Source organism: Plasmodium yoelii (genome assembly GCF_900002385.2).
Source record: "Plasmodium yoelii strain 17X genome assembly, chromosome: 4".
NCBI classification, from domain to species: domain Eukaryota; phylum Apicomplexa; class Aconoidasida; order Haemosporida; family Plasmodiidae; genus Plasmodium; species Plasmodium yoelii.
The window spans coordinates 449,226-470,337 of record NC_036176.2 but is presented as its reverse complement, the minus strand read 5'-3'; the positions used below and the strand labels follow the sequence as shown (position 1 = coordinate 470,337).

General features: G+C 22.8%; 7 protein-coding genes and 1 non-coding gene across 8 annotated transcripts; 2 read left to right on the top strand and 6 right to left on the bottom strand.

The window, feature by feature from the left end:
* Positions 1–41: 41 nt before the first annotated feature.
* On the bottom strand, positions 42–2,302 carry PY17X_0409600 (dual specificity protein phosphatase, putative; the record flags this gene model as incomplete). The annotated part of the gene is made up of 6 exons (XM_022955070.1): positions 42–86; positions 246–323; positions 512–607; positions 724–799; positions 903–1,021; positions 1,301–2,302. The coding sequence occupies 6 exons, from the start codon at positions 2,300–2,302 to the stop codon at positions 42–44; spliced, it is 1,416 nt and encodes a 471-aa protein (XP_022811549.1).
* A 1,175-nt stretch (positions 2,303–3,477) lies between these two features.
* Positions 3,478–7,299, top strand: PY17X_0409500 (splicing factor 3B subunit 1, putative; the record flags this gene model as incomplete). The annotated part of the gene is made up of 1 exon (XM_725121.1): positions 3,478–7,299. The coding sequence occupies one exon, from the start codon at positions 3,478–3,480 to the stop codon at positions 7,297–7,299; it is 3,822 nt and encodes a 1,273-aa protein (XP_730214.1).
* A 694-nt stretch (positions 7,300–7,993) lies between these two features.
* Positions 7,994–8,489, bottom strand: PY17X_0409400 (conserved protein, unknown function; the record flags this gene model as incomplete). Its single annotated transcript, XM_725122.1, has 2 exons — positions 7,994–8,131; positions 8,301–8,489. The coding sequence occupies 2 exons, from the start codon at positions 8,487–8,489 to the stop codon at positions 7,994–7,996; spliced, it is 327 nt and encodes a 108-aa protein (XP_730215.1).
* An 839-nt stretch (positions 8,490–9,328) lies between these two features.
* PY17X_0409300 (conserved protein, unknown function) lies at positions 9,329–11,062 on the bottom strand (the record flags this gene model as incomplete). Its single annotated transcript, XM_022955069.1, has 3 exons — positions 9,329–9,526; positions 9,743–10,936; positions 11,057–11,062. 3 exons carry the CDS (start codon positions 11,060–11,062, stop codon positions 9,329–9,331), a joined length of 1,398 nt encoding a protein of 465 aa, XP_022811548.1.
* A 1,715-nt stretch (positions 11,063–12,777) lies between these two features.
* On the bottom strand, positions 12,778–14,277 carry PY17X_0409200 (pre-mRNA-processing factor 19, putative; the record flags this gene model as incomplete). Its single annotated transcript, XM_725124.1, has 1 exon — positions 12,778–14,277. The coding sequence occupies one exon, from the start codon at positions 14,275–14,277 to the stop codon at positions 12,778–12,780; it is 1,500 nt and encodes a 499-aa protein (XP_730217.1).
* Positions 14,278–15,544: 1,267 nt separating this feature from the next.
* On the bottom strand, positions 15,545–16,217 carry PY17X_0409100 (activator of Hsp90 ATPase, putative; the record flags this gene model as incomplete). Its single annotated transcript, XM_022955068.1, has 3 exons — positions 15,545–15,633; positions 15,759–15,981; positions 16,107–16,217. 3 exons carry the CDS (start codon positions 16,215–16,217, stop codon positions 15,545–15,547), a joined length of 423 nt encoding a protein of 140 aa, XP_022811547.1.
* A 1,376-nt stretch (positions 16,218–17,593) lies between these two features.
* PY17X_0409000 lies at positions 17,594–17,725 on the bottom strand. Its single transcript, XR_002696553.1, has one exon. It is a non-coding gene; the product is annotated as a U4 spliceosomal RNA (small nuclear RNA).
* A 1,798-nt stretch (positions 17,726–19,523) lies between these two features.
* PY17X_0408900 (conserved Plasmodium protein, unknown function) lies at positions 19,524–20,366 on the top strand (the record flags this gene model as incomplete). The annotated part of the gene is made up of 1 exon (XM_724676.2): positions 19,524–20,366. The coding sequence occupies one exon, from the start codon at positions 19,524–19,526 to the stop codon at positions 20,364–20,366; it is 843 nt and encodes a 280-aa protein (XP_729769.2).
* Between the last annotated feature and the right edge of the window lie 746 nt (positions 20,367–21,112).

Sequence of the window (21,112 nt, the reverse complement as noted above, 5' to 3'; positions counted from 1 at the left end):
ACATAAATAAACTCCTCTCTTAGAATATCAAAACTTTTTCTTTAATTTATGTTAATTTTTATATGATCAATATTAGAGTCATTGAACTGAAACAAAACCGGATAAAATAATGAGATAATGTTGTACATTGTGTGTACTATTGTGTGGGTGTGTTGGTATGTGTGTATACGTGCGCCTGTAGATGGGCTAGAACCATAGCGACTATTTTTATTTAGTTTAAAATTACAAACTTATGAAAATCTCACCATAAATGCAGGTATTTGCAAGTATCCACATGAACAGCATATTCCAGTCCATGACCATTTTCCAAGTTTAGTATTGCACTAAAAAAAAAAAAAAAAATAGAAAAAAAAATAATAAAAAGTAGAAAAAAAAAATAATAAAAAATAATACAAAATAATAAAAAATATATAAAAGTTTTATATCCATTCTTATAAACTTCTAATGTTTGAACAAAGTCGAAAAGAAACATTTTTATTTCTAAAATAAATAATTTTTCTGAATATATTACACTAGTGTTAGGACAGTATATAATGCCTTTCATTTTGTGATCGGTCATTATCCATTCCTTCTTTTCTATAAAAATGCTTGTACAGGAATTTCCATACTTTAAAAAAAAAAATTAAAAATGATAAAACAGTTAGAATTGTCAGGATACACATTAAGTCAATAAGCAATACATATATATATATATATAGAGAGAGAGATAAACAATTTTCGAACCTTCTTTTTTATTTGATGTTTAGATGTATCATGGTCAATTATGTCGTTATTATTGAATAAGATGCGTCTGCAAAATCTAGGTTAAATTATGAAATAAATAAACATGGATAGATGCTTATATTTTGAAAATAAAATTGATAGTTATGAAAACAAAAATTAGACATATCAATTTAACTCACTTGCAACTGTATTTGGAAGTAGGAGCTTTGTTATTATTTAAATTATAAAATTTTAAATCTTCAATAAGTTTATTATTTAATTTAATTTTTTTATATATATTGTGATATTCATTACATCCCTTAAAATAAAAAAAAAATATATTATTTATTATTGTAAATATTAATGTTTTTCGAAGGGAGCAAAAAAGTATATACACGAATGAATGAATATGCAATTTTGAATATATGGGCATAAGAAAATAAATTATGAATGTAAAAATATGGTTTGCATAAAATAAAAAATGAATTATAACACATGGAAAAGTATGTACAAGTTTGTTATTTGTTATTTGTTATTTGTTATTTTGTTATTTTGCTATTTTGTAATTTTTTATTTTATTTTTTTATTTTTTGATTACATCCAAATTATAGTTCATTTTTTCATATAGTAAAAGTTGTCGATAAAAATTATCGTTTGGATGAGCAAATGGGTATCTACTTTTAAGTATTGAAAAATTATGATTAATTCCTTTTTGATTTTTTCGAGAAACATATGATAATATTATAGAGGAGCATCGAGAAATTCCAGCCATACAATGAATTAAAATATTTTTATTTTCATTAATTATATTATCTATAAATTTATGTGCTTTTTCTACATGGTTTAATATATTTTCATCATATGTATCTAATATATTTAAATACATATGTTTCATTTTATATATATTATTATATGAAATGCTAAAATTGTTTCTCATTGTTTTATTCATTTCACAAACTGTTTGGACATTTCTTATATTTTGCATGCAAGCGTTTTCCCCCATTTTTTCATTTTCCACCATTTTTTCATTTTCCCCCATTTTTTCATTTTCCACCATTTTTTCAGTTTCCACCATTTTTTCAGTTTCCACCATTTTTCCACTCTCCCCCACTTTTCCACTCCCGGTGTGTTCCAAATTGGATGTCTCTTTTAAAATTGATTGACTATTTTGGAAAGAATAAATACCAACATCATTTTCTATTTCTATCATTGAATTTATATAATCTTTAATTGTATTATTTTCTAATTTTCCATTTAACAATTCTTGTGGAAAAATTATATTATCACAATGTTCACATTCATCATGTAATTTATTTTTATAAACATTTATTTTTTTATCATCATAATCAACTATGTTATTAATCGTTTTTGTGGAATTTATTTCATCTTGTATTTCTCCTTTAAATTTTATTAATTTATCTTTATAAAATAATAAATTATTTTTATCATTTTTATCATGTTCATGATTGGCACACCATTCAATTCCATTACATTCGAAACATGTCAATACACCTCCTATGTTAAGATTTATTAATTTGTAAACATTGTTTGCATCATATACATTACTTATAAATATTTTATCAAATACTTTTACTATCATTTTTTTTTATATCCTTATTTGTATTGGTTCAAAATTTTGAGCTTTCCTGATATTCCCCTAATTCTTTTTTGCAGCGCATACTTTTCCCAATTAGAAAATTGGCGAAGTGTTGAAATGGCGAAATGGTGAAATGGTGAAATGGTGAAATGGTGAAATGGTGAAAATGGTGAAATCATAAAAATAGAATAAATTTATTGTGGGGTTTCAAGCTTAGAATATTTTTGAAATGTCTAAGCCATATGAATTACAAGTTTGTATTTATTCTACACTTTTATTTTTATTTTACATTGTTTATTTAGCACTTATCCATTTCAAGGGCCTTACTAAAAATCGTTTAAATTTTACCTATGCTATTATTAATATTGTTGTTATTTTTTTCATTTTAACATTACTATTATTTTCCTATATAAATATTTATTTTAATTTGTTATATGGGCTTTCATAATCATAATCATAGTTATATAATTTGTTACGTATTCCTTTTTTTCCAATTTAAAAAAAAAAAAAAAAAAAAAAATAATAAAAAAATAAGGGATATATTAAATATGGCAATGCGGATATCTTATGTATCATAAGTTTTGCTTTACAATATAAAAACGATTTTTTTCATTTTTCATTTTTTTCACTTTTTCATTTTTTATTTTTCATTTTTCATTTGAACTAGTTCCCCTTTCGTAGTCCAATCATAAAAAGGGCTTAAATAAAAACCAGAGAAAAAGCTTTAAAAAAAAATATAAACATTTTTAAAAATAAATTTTAACCATTAAATTATTTATTTATTTATGAATGAGTAAGAAATAAAGTAATATATTCTTAAAACTATTCGAGATTATTGTTAAATCAAATTTTTTATTTTATAATTTTGTAATATCAGCTTATGCAATAATAGAGTAAATGAATAAATCTGTGGAAAAATATAAGTAAGTATATGTATATGTATGTATATGCATGTTTAGTGGGAAATATTTGCAAAAGTGTGGAAGACGAACATGAAAAATTGACATAAAATAAAATAAAATAAAGGATATATGATTAAGTTGTATGGAAGTGTGGAAACATATGTGAAAATATACAGATTAGTATATATAAGATAAATAAAAGGAAAAAAAATCTTGACAAAATAGTGGAAGATAAAATTTGTTATATCTCTTATTCCTTTAAACGGTGGTTATATAATGGGAACTAAAAAAAATGAATCAAATAAAAAGGATACAAAAAAAAAAAACATAAAATATGAAATAAATAATGTTGTGAACGAGATAAAATATGTTAGAGAAATTGATCCTATCCTAAATGAAGATGATTCAGAAAATGTGTTTCTAAATAATATTAACATAAATACTTTAAAAAATGAAATAGTTGAAAATGAATTAAATAATAATAATAATAATAATAATGACAATCTTGATGATGTATCACTCGGGCTAATAAAAGATAAATCGATAAAAAAACGTGAAAACGAATTCCAAAAAAAAAAATATGATTATATTTTATCACCAGAAAGAGCAGATCCTTTTAATGAAAAATCCCCATCTCCTGGGGAAAGAACATATACAGATATTATGGTCGATATTAATAAAAAAAATATAAAAAATAAAATTTTAAATAATAATAAAAAAGAAAATGATGTTATAGCTACATCTGATATTAATAATCATCAAGAAGAAAAAAAAAAAATGAGATGGGGAAATGAAAATGGAGATGAAATAAAAAGCAAATGGGGTATGATAAATGAAAATGAAGATATTGTTGATTTTGGAAATATGGAAACACCTGCTCCAAATAAATGGGGTGAAACTCCTTTTCTTCTAAATGATGGAAATATAAAAAATAAAAAAAAAAAAATATCAAGATGGGACAGAACAGTAGAAAATAGTACTAGTAGTAATAATAATAACAATTTTGGAGATGGTAAAATGGCTAGTTCAGGTATGAATCAACTTAAAACACCAATTATATCAGGAAATAAATATAATGAAAATATGATAATAAATACACCAATTTTAGGAACTAATATTATGACTCCTATAACACCATATTCTGGTTCTGTACAAAATAATGATTATATAAAAATAAAAATAAAAAATGAAATGGATTATAGAAATCGACCATTAACAGATGAAGATTTGGATAATTTGTTGCCTATAGATGGATATGAAATAGTTAAACCACCAGAAGAATATGAAACAATTCGAAAAAATAAATTAAAAATATTATTTAAAAATATGAACGATACAACAACAACACCTTTAATTCAAGGAAATAAAAATGTCAATTTAAATTTAGGAAAAAGTACATTAGATAACACAATTATTAATGAGAATGGGGAAAGTACATTTATAAGTGATACACCTTTTTATAATTTACCAAATATTAATAATAGTTTAAAAAAAGAAGATGAAGAAATTTTGAGAGAACAAAATAAAATAATGGAAATAACAAATCCACAACTTTTAAATGAATTAAAATATATTGAAATAAAAAATGAAGATTATATTTATTTTAATAAATTGTTTCAAAATTATAATGAAGATGATTTATCACAAGATGAAATAAAAGAAAGAAAAATTATGTTATTACTTTTAAAAATAAAAAATGGTACTCCATCAATTAGAAGAAATGCATTAAGAACAATAACAGATAAAGTAAAAGAGTTAGGACCTGAAAATTTATTTAATTTAATATTACCTATGATGATGCAAAATACTTTAGAAGATCAAGAAAGACATCTATTAGTCAAAGTTATAGATAGAATATTATTTAAATTAGATGATCTAGTTAGACCATATGTTCATAAAATTTTAGTTGTTATAGAACCTCTACTTATAGATGAAGATTATTATGCAAGAGTTGAAGGAAGAGAGATAATTAGTAATTTAGCAAAAGCTGCAGGTTTAGCAACTATGATTGGTATTATGAGACCTGATATTGATCATCCAGATGAATATGTAAGAAATACTACTGCTAGAGCATTTGCTGTTGTTGCATCTGCATTAGGTATTCCATCTTTAATATTATTTTTAAAAGCTGTATGTCAATCTAAAAAAAGTTGGGAAGCAAGACATACTGGTATAAAAATTGTACAACAAATAGCAATATTAACAGGATGTGCAGTATTACCACATTTAAAACAATTAGTAAATATTATTGCACATGGATTACATGATGAGCATCAAAAAATTCGAACCATAACTGCATTAGCTTTAGCTGCTTTAGCAGAAGCAGCAGCACCATATGGTATAGAAGCATTTGATCCTGTTCTTCGGCCATTATGGAAAGGAATAACAGAATATCGAGGAAAATGTTTAGCATCTTTTTTAAAAGCAATAGGACTTATTATACCATTAATGGATAGTTATCATGCAAATTATTATACAAAAGAAGTTATGATAATATTAATAAATGAATTTAATTCTCCAGATGAAGAAATGAAAAAAATAGTTTTAAAATGTGTTAAACAATGTATTCAAACTGAAGGTATAGAAAAAGATTATATAAATAAAGAAATATTAAATCCTTTTTTTGAACAATTTTGGATAATACGAAATAGTAATGATAAAAGGAATTTTAACTTAATTGTTGATACTACAGTTGAAATAGCAAATAAAATTGGAGGAGAAATTGTTATATCTAAAATAGTAGATGATTTAAAAGATCCATCAGAATCTTATAGAAAAATGGTTATGCAAACAATACAAAATATAATTAATAATTTAGGAGTTGATTATATAGATCAAAAATTAGAAGAAAGATTAATTGATGGAATTTTATATTCTTTTCAAGAACAAACATCAGATGATTATTATGTTTTACTAAATTCTTTTGATATTATTGTAAATAAGTTAAAATTAAGAATGAAACCATATTTACCACAAATTGCTGGAATAATAAGATGGAGACTTAATACACCATTACCAAAAGTAAGGCAACAAAGTGCTGAGTTAATAGCTCGAATTTCTAAACTAATTAAAACATGTGATGAACAACAAATGCTTGGTCATTTAGCTTTATATCTATATGAATATTTAGGAGAAGAATATCCAGAAGTTTTAGCAAATATTTTAAAAGCCTTAAGATCTATTGTAATTGTATTGGGTGTAAATAATATGACACCCCCAATTAAAGATTTGTTACCAAGAATTACACCAATTTTGAAAAATAGACATGAAAAAGTTCAAGAAAATGTTATTAATTTAATTGGTATTATTGCAGATAAAGGAGGAGATATGGTATCACCAAAAGAATGGGATAGAATATGTTTTGATTTAATCGAACTTTTAAAATCAAATAAAAAATTAATTAGAAGAGCTACAATACAAACATTTGGATATATAGCACGTACTATTGGACCATTTGAAGTATTAACAGTTTTATTAAATAATTTAAGAGTTCAAGAAAGGCAATTAAGAGTATGTACTACAGTTGCTATAGCAATTGTTGCTGATACTTGTTTACCATATTCTGTATTAGCAGCCTTAATGAATGAATATAAAACACAAGATCTTAATGTTCAAAATGGTGTATTAAAAGCTTTATCTTTTATGTTTGAATATATTGGAGAAATTGCAAAAGATTATATTTATTCTGTTGTATCATTATTAGAACATGCATTAACAGATAGAGATCTAGTGCATAGACAAATTGCTACATGGGCTTGTAAACATTTAGCTTTAGGTTGTTTTGGGCTTAATCGTGAAGATGCTTTGATACATTTATTAAATCATGTTTGGCCAAATATTTTTGAAACATCACCACATTTAATACAAGCTGTTATAGATTCTATAGATGGTTTTAGAGTTGCTCTTGGTCCAGCTATTATATTTCAATATTTAGTACAAGGAATTTTTCATCCTTCAAAAAAAGTTAGAGAAATTTATTGGAAAATATATAATAATGTTTATATTGGTCATCAAGATAGTCTTGTCCCGATATACCCTCCGTTTGAAATGATAGGGGATAGTAATTTTTCTCGGGATGAATTGCGTTATGTTTTATAAGAAAATAGTAAACCCTTCTAATTGTGAGATTAGTTAAATAATACAGTTTCATTTAATATCCATACTTTTTTTATAAATAAAAAAATCAAGTATTAAATATATTATGATCACTGTTGGGTATAAACAGATATTTTTGGTCATTTAAATGGCTGTATCGTCTATTTCAACCCTCACATTTTTTCTATACTATTCCTAAAGCTGTCACTATTTTTTATCATTTTTTACCATTTTTTATCATCTTTTTCTATCCTTTTCCATTTTTTACCATTTTTTATCATATTTTCCCATTTTTTACCATCTTATTTATTATATATTTTTTTAGTATGCCCATGTCATAGAAACAATCCACACACATTATGAAATGCAAAACTGCAAATTCATTTTTGTGTAGTCCATTTTTTTCGTGGTAAAACACAACCTCACCATGAATGTATATCCATTTATTCTTATATGCATGTTTTATCCCATTTGACAAATTTTTACACATTTACCATTATAATCTAAAACCATAATTGAAATATGTTGAAATAAAAGAGTTACATTTTTGATCTCACTATAATGTGAGCACACACAAGTACATATATATATGTATGAACAAAATGGAAAATTGTATTAATAATGAATTAAAAAAAATATATTTGGATTTTTTTTTTTTTTTTTTTTAAAAAAGATAAACCCTTTATGTTTGCCATGGTTAGTCTTGAAATTCCACTCGATGAGCTTTAAGGTTTTGAAAATTTCCTCGGTATTGATTATTCCTATTTTTTGTTAAAGGGGATAAACATTTCTTTGGTGGATCATATCCTTCTATTTTTAAGGGAGGTATTTTTACCTAATTAATAAAAAAGCAATAAATGTGTTATTAAATGTGAACAGTTTCATTTGAGAAGTTTTGGAGATATTTTGATTTTTATAGAAAATAAAAATAATCACAAAAATATATGCAAGTTACAATATCTCTATCAAACATGGTCAAATTATATTGAGGTGAATATTTTTACTTGGCCTTTGTCCCAAATTAAGGTTCCCTTTTTTATTGCTTTTATATATTTTTTTCGAATTGGCAATCTATTATAAAATTGCTGTAATATTGATACAGAATTTATGTGACTCTTAAATCGTTTGACAATTAAAAAGTTGGAGCTATTATTCAGTAGTCCATTATATTTGTAAAGTTGAAGATTTAACATAATTGAAAAGGATAAGAAAAATGCATATAAAATGGGTGTAAATAGTTTATCAGTATAATATATAGCCCAACACAAAGCCAGTCACAATTATTTATGAAGCAAACCCTATATGCTTTATAAAACTCTTTTGGTACTATTTTCATTCACTTTTTATTCAACTATTTTCATTCACTTTTCATTCACTTTTTATTCACTTTTTATTTTACATTTTAATTGATACGCTCAAATTAATTGCCAATGTTACCATAGTTTATTCATTTTTTTAATGAAAAGTGTCATAAGTCAAATACTCATTTTTTATTATACTCTTAAAAAAAAAAAAAAAAAAAAATAGCCATAGTAAGCATATAAATCAAATAGTTTTGATCATATAATATTTTATTATGTATATATATATATAGTGTGTTTAAAGAATAAGAATTTAAAATTAAACATTTTTTATGAATATTGATGGAAACTATTAAATGGTGTTATTTATTTTCTCCATTAGCTATTTTGCTTGTTATTTTTTTCCTATAAAATTATATAATAGCCTTATAAGCCTCATCTTTTTACATTCAAAATATTATGAACCCAATAAATATGGAAAACTAAATATTTAAAAGATCCATTATTTGTTTCACCATATTTATTTTTAATTTTATACTCTTTTATTATCCAAGACTTTGTTATAAATAATAAGTTTTGTATATACCTCTAATTATATCCTATCATTTTTTAATTCCATAAAATTTATATACACACACAAAAAAAATTGACTATATAAGAAAAAGTAACTTCTTTTAGGGAGATGAATTTTCTTATTCTAAAAAAGTCTTATTGAAATAGTTTTATTTTATTTACAAGGCATTACGGGTTTCCATTCTATTATAACCATTTTTAAACATTTGAGCTCTTAGTTTTAATATATGTAATTTTTTTTCAAGTGTTGTAATTTTTTTGGTATTTAACATCGCCTCATTATATAATTGTGAATATGTTTCCACTAAATGACTTCTTATTCCGTCTTCGTTATTTAACTGTGGTTTTCTTAAATGCTGTTGAAATAAATAATTTTAGTTTTTTCGAGAATATGAAAATTGTATATATCAACATAGAAATGTATTTACTGTAATACATTCTCATGCACAGGGGTTAACCCAAGCTACGTGGTGGTTTTATTTTTATTTTCATTTTTATTTTCATTTTCATTTTTATTTTCATTTTCATTTTCATTTTTATTTCTATTTTCATTTTCATTTTCGGGATCTTACCGTTGGAACGAGGTTATGGATCCAAAAGCGGCTATCAGGATTTTCATATTTACGATTAAATCGGGAAATAATATTTTCAGTTTTAAAATTTGCATTATCGCACTTATTTTTTAAACTCAGTAATAACTCGGAAATCTGTCCAGCATGGTCATATTTATCTCTACAATCATTTATCGAGTTACGGGTATATTTACAAGGGCTATTATTGTACGAATACATTTTTTGTGTATTAGAATCCATTTCGTTATAGTAATATTCAGGCTTTAGATGTTGATAAGAAGAAGAATTGGGGCCATTAAGCTCATTAGTGTGTTGGATAAATGATAACCTATTTACTGGTTTATAATTTTTTCTATTTATATAAGAATATTTAATATCATTGGACGCATCTTGTTTTTTACCATACTTTAAAATATTTAATCGATCTTCTATATCATAATGGTCTAACGAAAAAACATTTGAATAATATGACAATAAACCAGTTTTGATATCATCTATATTAACTTTGATTTCTCCTATTTCGGGATTATTTACTTTTGGAATTGTTTCTAAATTTGATTTGTTTTGTATTGAAATGTTGTTATTATTTACATTTCTATTTTCATATTTGTTTTTATGTATTACTACATTACCTTCATATTCTTTATTATTATGTAAAAGCTTATTGGTGTTTCTTATGATATGATTTTTATTATTTATATAGTTATAATTAGCATCTTTATTCTCTTTTATATTAATATGCGTGTTTGGAAATTCTCTTGGAATGGAATATAATCTTTTTGATTCTGGTGGTAGTACTTGAATAAAATTTCTTTCATCAACATTAATTAATTTTCTTTGCATATCTTTAACTTTTTGAGAACTGTTTAATAAGTTTTTTAACATTTCATTTTTAAAAATCAAATCATTCTCATTTGCTAATTTATTTTCATAATTTCTTCCTGTTTTATTTAAATGACCAAAATGGGCTTCAATATTATATAATGTTTCATAAGGGAAAACTTGCTTATTTGTATTATTCATATATTTTGAATTATAAAATTCATGAGTTTCATTATCAAAATCATTATCATATGTTTCATTTTCGAAAATCGTATCATCATTAATTTTTAATTTATTCAAATCATTTATGTTAAAATTATGGAACTTCATGGGGGGTCCACTCTTTGTACTATTACGCGGATCATTAAATACCTGTTAAAATAGCAAAATTAGTGAAATGTCTTCCTATTTGCAATTATATAAAAAGGAACTGTGTAATACACATGTATGTATGTGTATATATGCACACAAATTAATACAATATAATGTTACCTTCATGTTTTTATTAACGCGATTTAGCACATTTGCGTATTAGCAATGAGAGGGGGTATACTTGATTACAGCCACGAATTTAAAAACTTCCCATATAAATTTATGGAAAAAAATACTTGAAATATATAAGAATATGAACAAACATTAATCGATATTACAAAATGGTGATATAACAACAAATAAACAAACGCATATATTTTTTTTACAAAAAAATTATTATATATTTATACAATTCGATAAAGCATAAATGAAAATATAATTTGTAGAAAATAAATAAGTTCGTTTTTTTTAGTTATTGTCTTAAGACAACAAAATGGCAAAATTGTAAAATATTTTATTTAAAGCTCAATTGTAATATTATATTAACTTTGTGTAACTATTTTTTTTTTAAAATGAAATTTATATTTTAATACATTAATATACATATTAGTACATTTTATTTGTTTCAAAATTAATATATATCAAATTATAAATTATGTGGTTGCAAATTTTGCAAAATCACGTAGCTCGTAGAAACGTTGTTTTAGGAAAAGAATAAATAACATATATAAAATAAAAAAAGTTGTATTATTTTAGCTATTTTTTTTCTATACTAATATGTACATTTAAATAAAATATTTTATTAACAAAAGAAAACTATGAAAATCTAATGAAATAATTATGAACAAGCAATGTGTAATTTGTACAGGAATAAATGCAATTGGGAAAATATATATGAACGCACACACAAAAAAAAAAAATAAAAAAAAATAAATGGTAAATAAATATGAACAATTCATAAAATTGATAAAATAAATAAAATTAAATAAAATAATAAAATAAAACAAATATATTTATATTTTAAAAATTCCATATTAATTATGTTTAATAAAAATTGAAAGAACCAAATAAAGAGAAAGAATTAATCTTTTCCTAAAATTCGAAATAATTTAGAAGATCGAAAATAATAATTGAAACAAGTCGGATCATGAAATTTCTTTTTTTAAATTCCATAAAATTTTCCACAAAATATATGTAGACACACACAAAAGAAAAAAGAATAAAACATTATTTTGTATAAATAAATAGTATATTTTGCATAAATAAGTAGTACATTTTTATATAAATAAGTAGTACATTTTTAATATATTAACCATATAATGTAAAAAAAATATATAATAAAAAAAATGTAAAACAATGGATGATACTAAAAAAAATAAAAGTGAAAGCAAAATGAATATAATTTGGATGGAAGACCGAATTATATAATTTATCAAATGTTATAGAAAAACTTTTTTTTTTTTTTTACAAATACAGGTTACATCGTTTGTAGTATCCATGAATGATCATATATATGTATATGTGTTCATTGGATTTTTTAAATCAACGATTTTTCTTTTTATATGTGTTTTAAAAAATTAAAAGTTTAGAATTATATAAAATGATAATGGTCACGCATATGAACAATTATGCGCATATATGATGTATAATAAAAACAAAGTAAAATTAAAAAGGTAGAATGCTACAAAATGAAAAAAAAAAAAAAAAAAAAAAAAAACGATAAAATAACATGGCAAGATATAAAATAAATTGTGATTCAAATATACATGCCAATGGATACACATAATTGTTGTGTGATAGTTAGAATCATCAATTTATCGGTCTTTCTCATTTCTTCATTTATCACATGGTATATATAAAATGGGACAACACATGCATAGTCATATAATTAAGGAATTTGATCAACTCCATAACTTAACAGTTTTATCCATCGAACTTGATAATAAGTATGATGTTCTACTACCAAAACATGTTTGTGTAACTATATCTGTATGTGATGAAAGTGTGGTAATTAAGCTTGCTTGATTTTTTGTTTCGAAATTAAAAATTTGTATATCATTTCCTACTGAAAGAGATAGATATTTTCCAGAATAGTCAAAAGTGATATGTTTTGGAGTATTCTCTAATTCGATAGTTTGGAAAGTTGTAGCTTTTCTTAAATCCCATAATTTTAGTGTATTATCTTTAGAAATAGATGCTAAATAATATCCATTTTCACTAAATGAAATAGATTCTATAGATTTAGTATGACCTGTTAATGATGCTTTATATTCTTGACTTTTAATATCGTATATATAAATATTCGAATCTTCTGATCCTATACCAAACATCATTCCATCAGGATGTATTGATAAATTTTTAAAAGGGCTTGGACTACTTTTGCATGTTTTAATAGTTTTTCCTGTTTCCATATCATGAAGTATCCATATGCTATCGTTTGATGAACTTATAAAATAATTTTCAAGAGGATGTAATGATAAAGAATTAATTTTATCTTTATGTTTTGTGATAATATGTGATGTTACATATTCATTTGTATCAGGATCACCTTTCCATATTCGAATAGTTTTATCATTTGATCCAGAAATACATATAGAATTTGATGGATGTGAAATAATTGAATTAACTTTTTTTAAATGACCTTGTAATTTTGATATAATTTTATTGTTATTTAATGAGACATAATAAATATTTCCATCTTTTCCTCCCGAAAAAAAATTATGATTTTTATGATCATCATCATAATTATATTTTAGTTTATTTACATCTATGGTTAAACAAGTTACACCTGGTATTATAGATGAATGAATATTAAATTCATTAGTAGCTGTAATTTTTTTCCATTCATTTGGTGAGTTAACATTTTCTACTTTTCTTTTTTTTCTATTCATTAATAATTCTTTTGCAATATTTTGCATTTCATTTAATAAGTCTTCATTTATTCCAATTTCTAAATCATTTAAAATATCATTTCCATTTTTTAATTGTAAAATTTGGTTTCGTAAATTATTTATTTCTTCTTGATAATTATTTTTTTCTTTTAATAATTTGGCAATTACTCTAGTAGCTGCATCATATTGATACAAACTATGACTCAGTTGATTCCGAACATCATTAACATGGGTTCTAAGATTGAACATTTCAGATATCATTGAATCCCATTCCGTTTGAAAAATTGATAATAATCCTGGTATACTTGTAGCTGTAATAGGCCTAGGTTTTACATATTTTTCATTTTTAATTGGATATAAATCTTCTAAAGTTAATATTTCACCACTTATTGGGCATATTCCATAATTTTTAATATGTTTTTCAATTAACCGTTTTTCAAAAATATATCCAGTTTTACTTACTACAGGCTCTTCGGGCGTTTGCCCACTTATTGTACACAAAATTGACATATTATTATGATTAGCGGGAATAATATATTATTTTCCCTGCTATTAGGGTTTTGTTATATATATATATATATATATATATATTTTTTTTAAGCAATGCCTCTCAACTAATTATAACTCTTTTCCTTCTTCGCGTTTCAATAATATACTGACCGCTGCGAAACTTGGGACGTTCCTTATATCATTTATACTAACACTGTTATACTGCTATACTGTTATACTGCTTACACTGTTATACTGCTTATTTTTTTTTTGTGCTTTTTGGAAAATCAATAAATTTGAGAGACTTTAAAAAATTAAGATTAAAACGTTACTTCATATTCATTCGAATATGCTATTGTATATAATAAAACAAAATAAACAGTGAGTACATATTTTTTTTTCTTACTTTTAGGAATATATTATTTTTGTTTGTATCCAATTATAGCCAAAATTCAAATGGATAATGTTCCCAAAATGTAGAAAAATGTATAGAAAAAAAAAATATATATACTAAATCTCACCAAAAAAAATAATTAAATTTTATAATTTTCGCAATTATATTTTTTTTTTTTTTTTTTTTTTTTAAATACATCAAGCAATTATTTTATGTATATATAGATCAATCGGGTTGATTATACATATTTATTCTTTTCATTCTTTAAAATATTCATTCGTATGTTATTAATTTGTTTATTTATTTGAATGGGATGGATATAAAATATGTTCCAGTTTTAAGATTATAACTATAGCTAGTTTGAAAACATATGTATGGAAAATGGCTTAGGTATTTTTAAAGATATTGTGAAGGTTTAAAAATTAATGGGATAATAATGGTATAGCAAAATAATAATGGTAATAGCAAAATAATAATGGTATAGCAAAATAATAATGGTAATAGCAAAATAATAATGGTATAGTAAAATAATAATGGTATAGCAAAATAATAATGGTAATAATGACAATGCGATAATTTATATCGTTCTAAGCAGAAAAGTTGTAATTATGATCATGTTTTAATATAAGGTATGTATTATTATCAAAAAGAGTTAAAAAAAAAAAAAAAAAAATAACGAATGAACAAATAAGGAGTGTAAAAATGTTAAAGAAACTGATTCAATAATAGCTAGTTAGACGAATAATATGAATTATTTAAGAATCAATCACTAGAATAAAGAACTTAATAAAAAAATAATACTTTTTTAACCATGCTTTTATATTGGGGAATAAATTGATTATATATAATTTCATATACGCATGAATAAAAAAACTTAATTCCACTGATATGTTTTTATTTTTTTTTAGGATATCCCAATACCATTTCAATATTTCGTAAATAATTTTCCACCCATCCAGATTTGCATCGTTCTAAAATGCCTCCTAAAAAAAGTAAAATGTGGAAGTGGAAATGGAGATGAAAATGGAAATGAAAATGAAAATGGAAATGGTTAGTAAAAAAGTAAAAATCTTTAATATGTTCACTCGCTCGGTTGTTCATTTCTAACCTTCATTGTATTTATTAGTTTGGGGAATATTTTCATGTCTCAATTTTAGCAATGTATGGTTTTCTTTTATGGGTATAAATTCTACTGTTACTTGACTATAATCTAAATCATTCCAATCTTTAAATTTCCATTTTTGAATTATTTTATTTGGCTTATCAATCTTAACAAATTCACCATGTATGCTTCCAGAAAAAAGTGTAAACTTCCCTCCAACTTTTAGATCCTATAATGTATATCCAAACAACGTATCAAAAGGGTTATGTAAAATAATGAAAGTTAATAAAATTGTGGATTTTTTTTTTTTTTTTTTTTTTTTTTTTTTTTCATTTCTTTTTCGTATGCTATTACAACTTCCGCCAAAGAACCTCGAGATAGTCTTGTTAAAGTATATGCATCGGAAAATGCATTGAATAAGACTTCTGGGGGAACATAATATTCTTCTTGAATCTCAAAACTCATTTTTTTCTCTTATTATTATATTTTTAAATTCAAATTTTCCTAAAAAATGATAAAAACAAGCATTACATATTTAGAGGAAATGCACACGCTTATACATGCAGAGATCTTACATTTTAAAGATAATAAAAGTATATTGGTTATTCTAATTTTATTGCATATGGTACATATAAATATAACTAAATAAGAATCTAATATGTTTACCTTATAAACATTCAAAAATAAATAAGCTTAAAAGAAATTTAAAAAATTAAAGCAAATTCGATAGTGATTTTGCAAATAGGGAAACAAAAATATATATACTTTTATATAAATACAATTTTTAATATGGGGCCTAAATAATAATATTATTAATTTGTTGGATTTTAAAATGTAGAAAAAAAAAATTCAGTTAGTTCAACAAAATATTTATTATATGTATGCATTATAGAGCTAGTAGAATATTTGCTTTGGAGAAAATTATCCGTTTTTTTTTTTTTTTTTTTTTTTTTTTTTTAAATAGTGTGATATGGAAAAAGAACTGTATTTGATGCAAATAAAAATTGTTAAATAGGATATTCCTTTGAGTATATTTATTATTATTATTATTTAAAATGTGACATATATATGATTATTAATGTAGGAAAAAGAAATAAAAAATAAATGACCAAAAGTCATAGTCTTAATTACAAAATATGGTTCCAATAAATTCATAAATGTGTATACATTTGTATGACCATATAATAATATATATACAATTTTTAATAAAATAAGCGAATTAAACAACCCCTAAGTGAGACATAATCAAAATTAAAACATATTAAATATTGTTATAAATTTTTCAAGTTTAATTAAGGTATTAAAACTAAATAAATAGCTAGTTATATATAGTTGTAGGTTATTACCCCTTTTTTATATAAAATCGTAAACAATATTTTTCCCTTTATTTTTATAAACATAATAAATATCATACCAAATTTGTTCGAACAAAATTAAGCAATTAAGCAATTAAGCAATTAAGTAAATACAACTTTTGAATTTTTTCCATTTTAAGTTATATATAATTCCAAAAAATTGCTTCATTTTTTTTTTATAATTTCCTAATATATTTGATAAAAAAAAAAAAAATGTTAAAAAATATAACAAACGGAAATACCCAATAAATAACTCATAAATAATATTTTTCCACTAAAACATATATACACATATTGGCTAGCTCTCATTTTATTTTTTTGTTCAGGAAATGTATTATTATATATGTCATACTATATATATACATACTATATATATGTCATACTATATATATGTACATACTTATATATTTCCATTCGATGCAATAATAAATGAGCCTTTTACCCTTAAAAAAATATGCAAAATGTTGATAAGTTAAAATTGTTTGCCTTTAAAAAGGCTACAAAAATTGCTCTCTGCTTTTTCAAGCATCGAGACGGGAATTGGAGTAGTTTTCAACTAGCAATAATCGCGTATCCGTTAGTCGTCATTTACAGCGATAATGCCCCTCCCGCAAGGATGGTTTTTACAAGATATTATTTTTAATATGTATTTTTTTCAATATGAAAAATGTACTTATTTAAATTATATATTTAATTAATTTGGTCATTGAAATAAAATTAAAATATAATTATTTTTATTTAGTCCCTTTTAATAAAATTTTTTTAAATTAAAATAAGAATTAAATAAAAAAAAAAAAATAGTGCATTTATTCTATTTTCATAATAATTAAAAAGATGTTAATTCATTTAAAATTTGGTATAAATTTTTTTTATCAAATATACAAAATTAAATTTCACATGAATTGTTCAGGTTTTTTTTTGTAAATTTATCTGACTAAGTCAGGTTAATCCATAAGTAAAATTTTTTTTTTATATAATTTATTTACTATTATTTTCCAAAAGTAAAAAACACACGCTTTTATTATTTTAAGAATACAATATAAAGCAGTTTTAACTATATATGAAAATGATTATGTTCTATATATTCGCAAAGAAAAACAATATGATCTCTATTTTTTTTCCAGTTTGTTAAATTTAATTTTATGTTTTATTATGGGTATTAAAAAAAATACTGATAATGTGTATGTGCACACACACGTATGTATATATTTGTAGTTATTTACTGAATGACAAATAAAATATGGTATATATACAATTTACACTTTTTCTTTTATGTTTTACTATATTTTGGTTATAAATTTTTAATTAGTATAATGTTGTTTTTATAATAATAATAATGCAAGACTACTATTTCTGTTTATATATGAACAATCTTTAGGAACTATAAATGATGAAGAAAATAGCAAATATAATTTTTCTTATTTTTTATTAATTATTTGTAGTTATCGGTAATTAGTGTACCTGTTTAAATTATTTTAATGAATTGTGACATTCTATAAATTATAATTTTTTTGTTTTTTTGTTATTTTGTTTTTTTGTTATTTTGTTAATATTGATTATTTTCAATGTTGCCACTTTTAGTCGCTTAAGAAATATAGAGAGCAAAAAAAACGTTGTAAAAATATGTATAACTTTATTTTTTCATTATATATTTTAAAATTGGTTTAGTTAATTTGTTAAAGGAAATTAATTTTTTTTCTCCAAAAAAAGTTTTATTATTTTAGAAAATTTATTACTAAAAAATACTTTTAATTATATAAAAGTGCGTTTAAAAAAATAAAATAATAATAATAATAATAAAAAGGTGTTTTAAGAAGTTTTTTTTATAGTGTTGTCGATCTTTTTTTTGGAAATAAAAATTATATTTAAAAAAGGTTTTAACTCCATTTAAAGATGTGTTAAAAATTGTAATATATATATATAGTACATAATATAAGTAATTTTTTTATTTTCTATTTTTAATCTCCTAATTTGTTCATTATTTAGGTGTATTTTTTTTATAAATCCTATGTAATAATTTACATGGATGCACACACATATATATATATAAAACGTTCCTTATTCGTTGTACCTATAAAAATATGTAAATTTTATGAACTTAGTATTTGCAACTACTTTATTTTTACAACTAAACTATCTATTTAGTATTTTCTTTTTTAAAGGAATTAATTTAGTTTTTTAAATAAAGTTTTATTATTATTTGGAATGAATTATATTTATATAATTTGGCTGATAATCTTTATACGTTTAGAAATTGTTCAAAATTTTAGTTAATTTTGCACCAATTTGAAAAAACCTAACACACACCGTTATTATGTCCTGTTCATAATTTTTTTGGTTATAATTGCTTTATTTTTTATATTATTATTTTTTTTTATATTTTTTTTTTTTTTTATTGTTTTTTTTCATTTATGATATGGCTAATAATTTAGGTTCTATTTTATGTGGAGGAGAAAATTTGTTATGTGATTTCAGTCATATATTTAGTCGAACCTGTGGGGGAAGACAAAATAGTTTATCTGAAAAAGATCGTTCAATAAAATATGAAGGAAAAATTTCAAAGGAACATAATATTGTTAAAAATAGCAAAGATGAAATAAATATATGTGGACAAAATAATTATGACATTTCAGGATGTTATAATACTTATAATGAGGAAAAGGAATACATATATGATGATGTAGAACCAAATAGATTTAGTATAAATAATATATATTTAAATTTTAAAAATAATAAAACAGAAAATGAGAAAATTTTAAATGATGTTACAAAATTAGGCGATGAAATGTGTGGTGAAAAAATTAATTGTATATGTTTTAAAAGTGGGACACATGAACAAAATAATTGTGGAAAAATTTATTATCCTGACAAAATTAATGAATATAATAATAATAATATATTAATTAACAGAAGAAATACAGATTTAATAGGAAATAATATAAAAATCGAAAAAAAAAGTTCAAGCCATTTATATACTGAAAACACTAAAAATGTTCCATTTTTACAGGACAATAATTCAGTTCAAGAAATATATAATTTTGAAAATGTCGAAAATAGTGTAACACTTAATAATTCAAATTGTTCAAAAAATAGTAATATAAAAAATGATGATAATGAAAATAACAATATAATGGAACCACAAACTCATAATGACGATAATTTATCAAAAATAGACATTTCTCCCATAAATAATGATGGATCCCCTTATCCTTCCTCCGAATTTATGTCAGTTGTTAGTTGTGGAAAAGTCGACGAATAAGTGTTTGGCTATATCACACAGATTGTGAAAAAAAAAAAAAAAAAAAAAAAAAATAGCTAGTTTTATGATATGTGCATAAATTTATGCATGTGTGTATATATAGTTAGGCGTTATGTAGAACATTCGTTTTGTTCGCTTCATTCGGTTGTTTGTGATTTTACATTTTTTTTAATTTAGAAAGAATATAAATTTGCATTTTTAACCTAAACCAATTTATTAATATAAACTATTTTAAAGAAGAACAAATTCCGTGAAATTTTTTATTTTCATTATTATCATAATATTTTTTTTTTAGAATGTTAATACATTGATTGGAAGCATAAAAAAAAGGGGACATTATGGTCTCAAAAGGTGTACCATATCATAATAATATATTTTAACCTTTTTGTGACATATAGTGAAATATGCAAATATTGTATATTTAAAATGTAGTAACTGTATCCTTAAATTATATTATTCTTTTATAAGTTCTATAATGTTATCTCCCATTTTGTGTAATAAAAATTTTAGGATAAACCTTCAAAAATAATGGCTATTTAATGAAAACTATTTTATGTACACTTTTAATGGTGTACTTAATGTGTATTTGTTTTTTTTGTTTGCACTTAAAATTTTACATTTTCTAAATTTTTTTCCTATTATCATTATTTTGCGGACATATATATATAAGGGTGTGGAACATAAATTAATACCATGGAGTATTCAAATATGAGATAAATAATGAGAGTATAAATAAAAATTTTTTT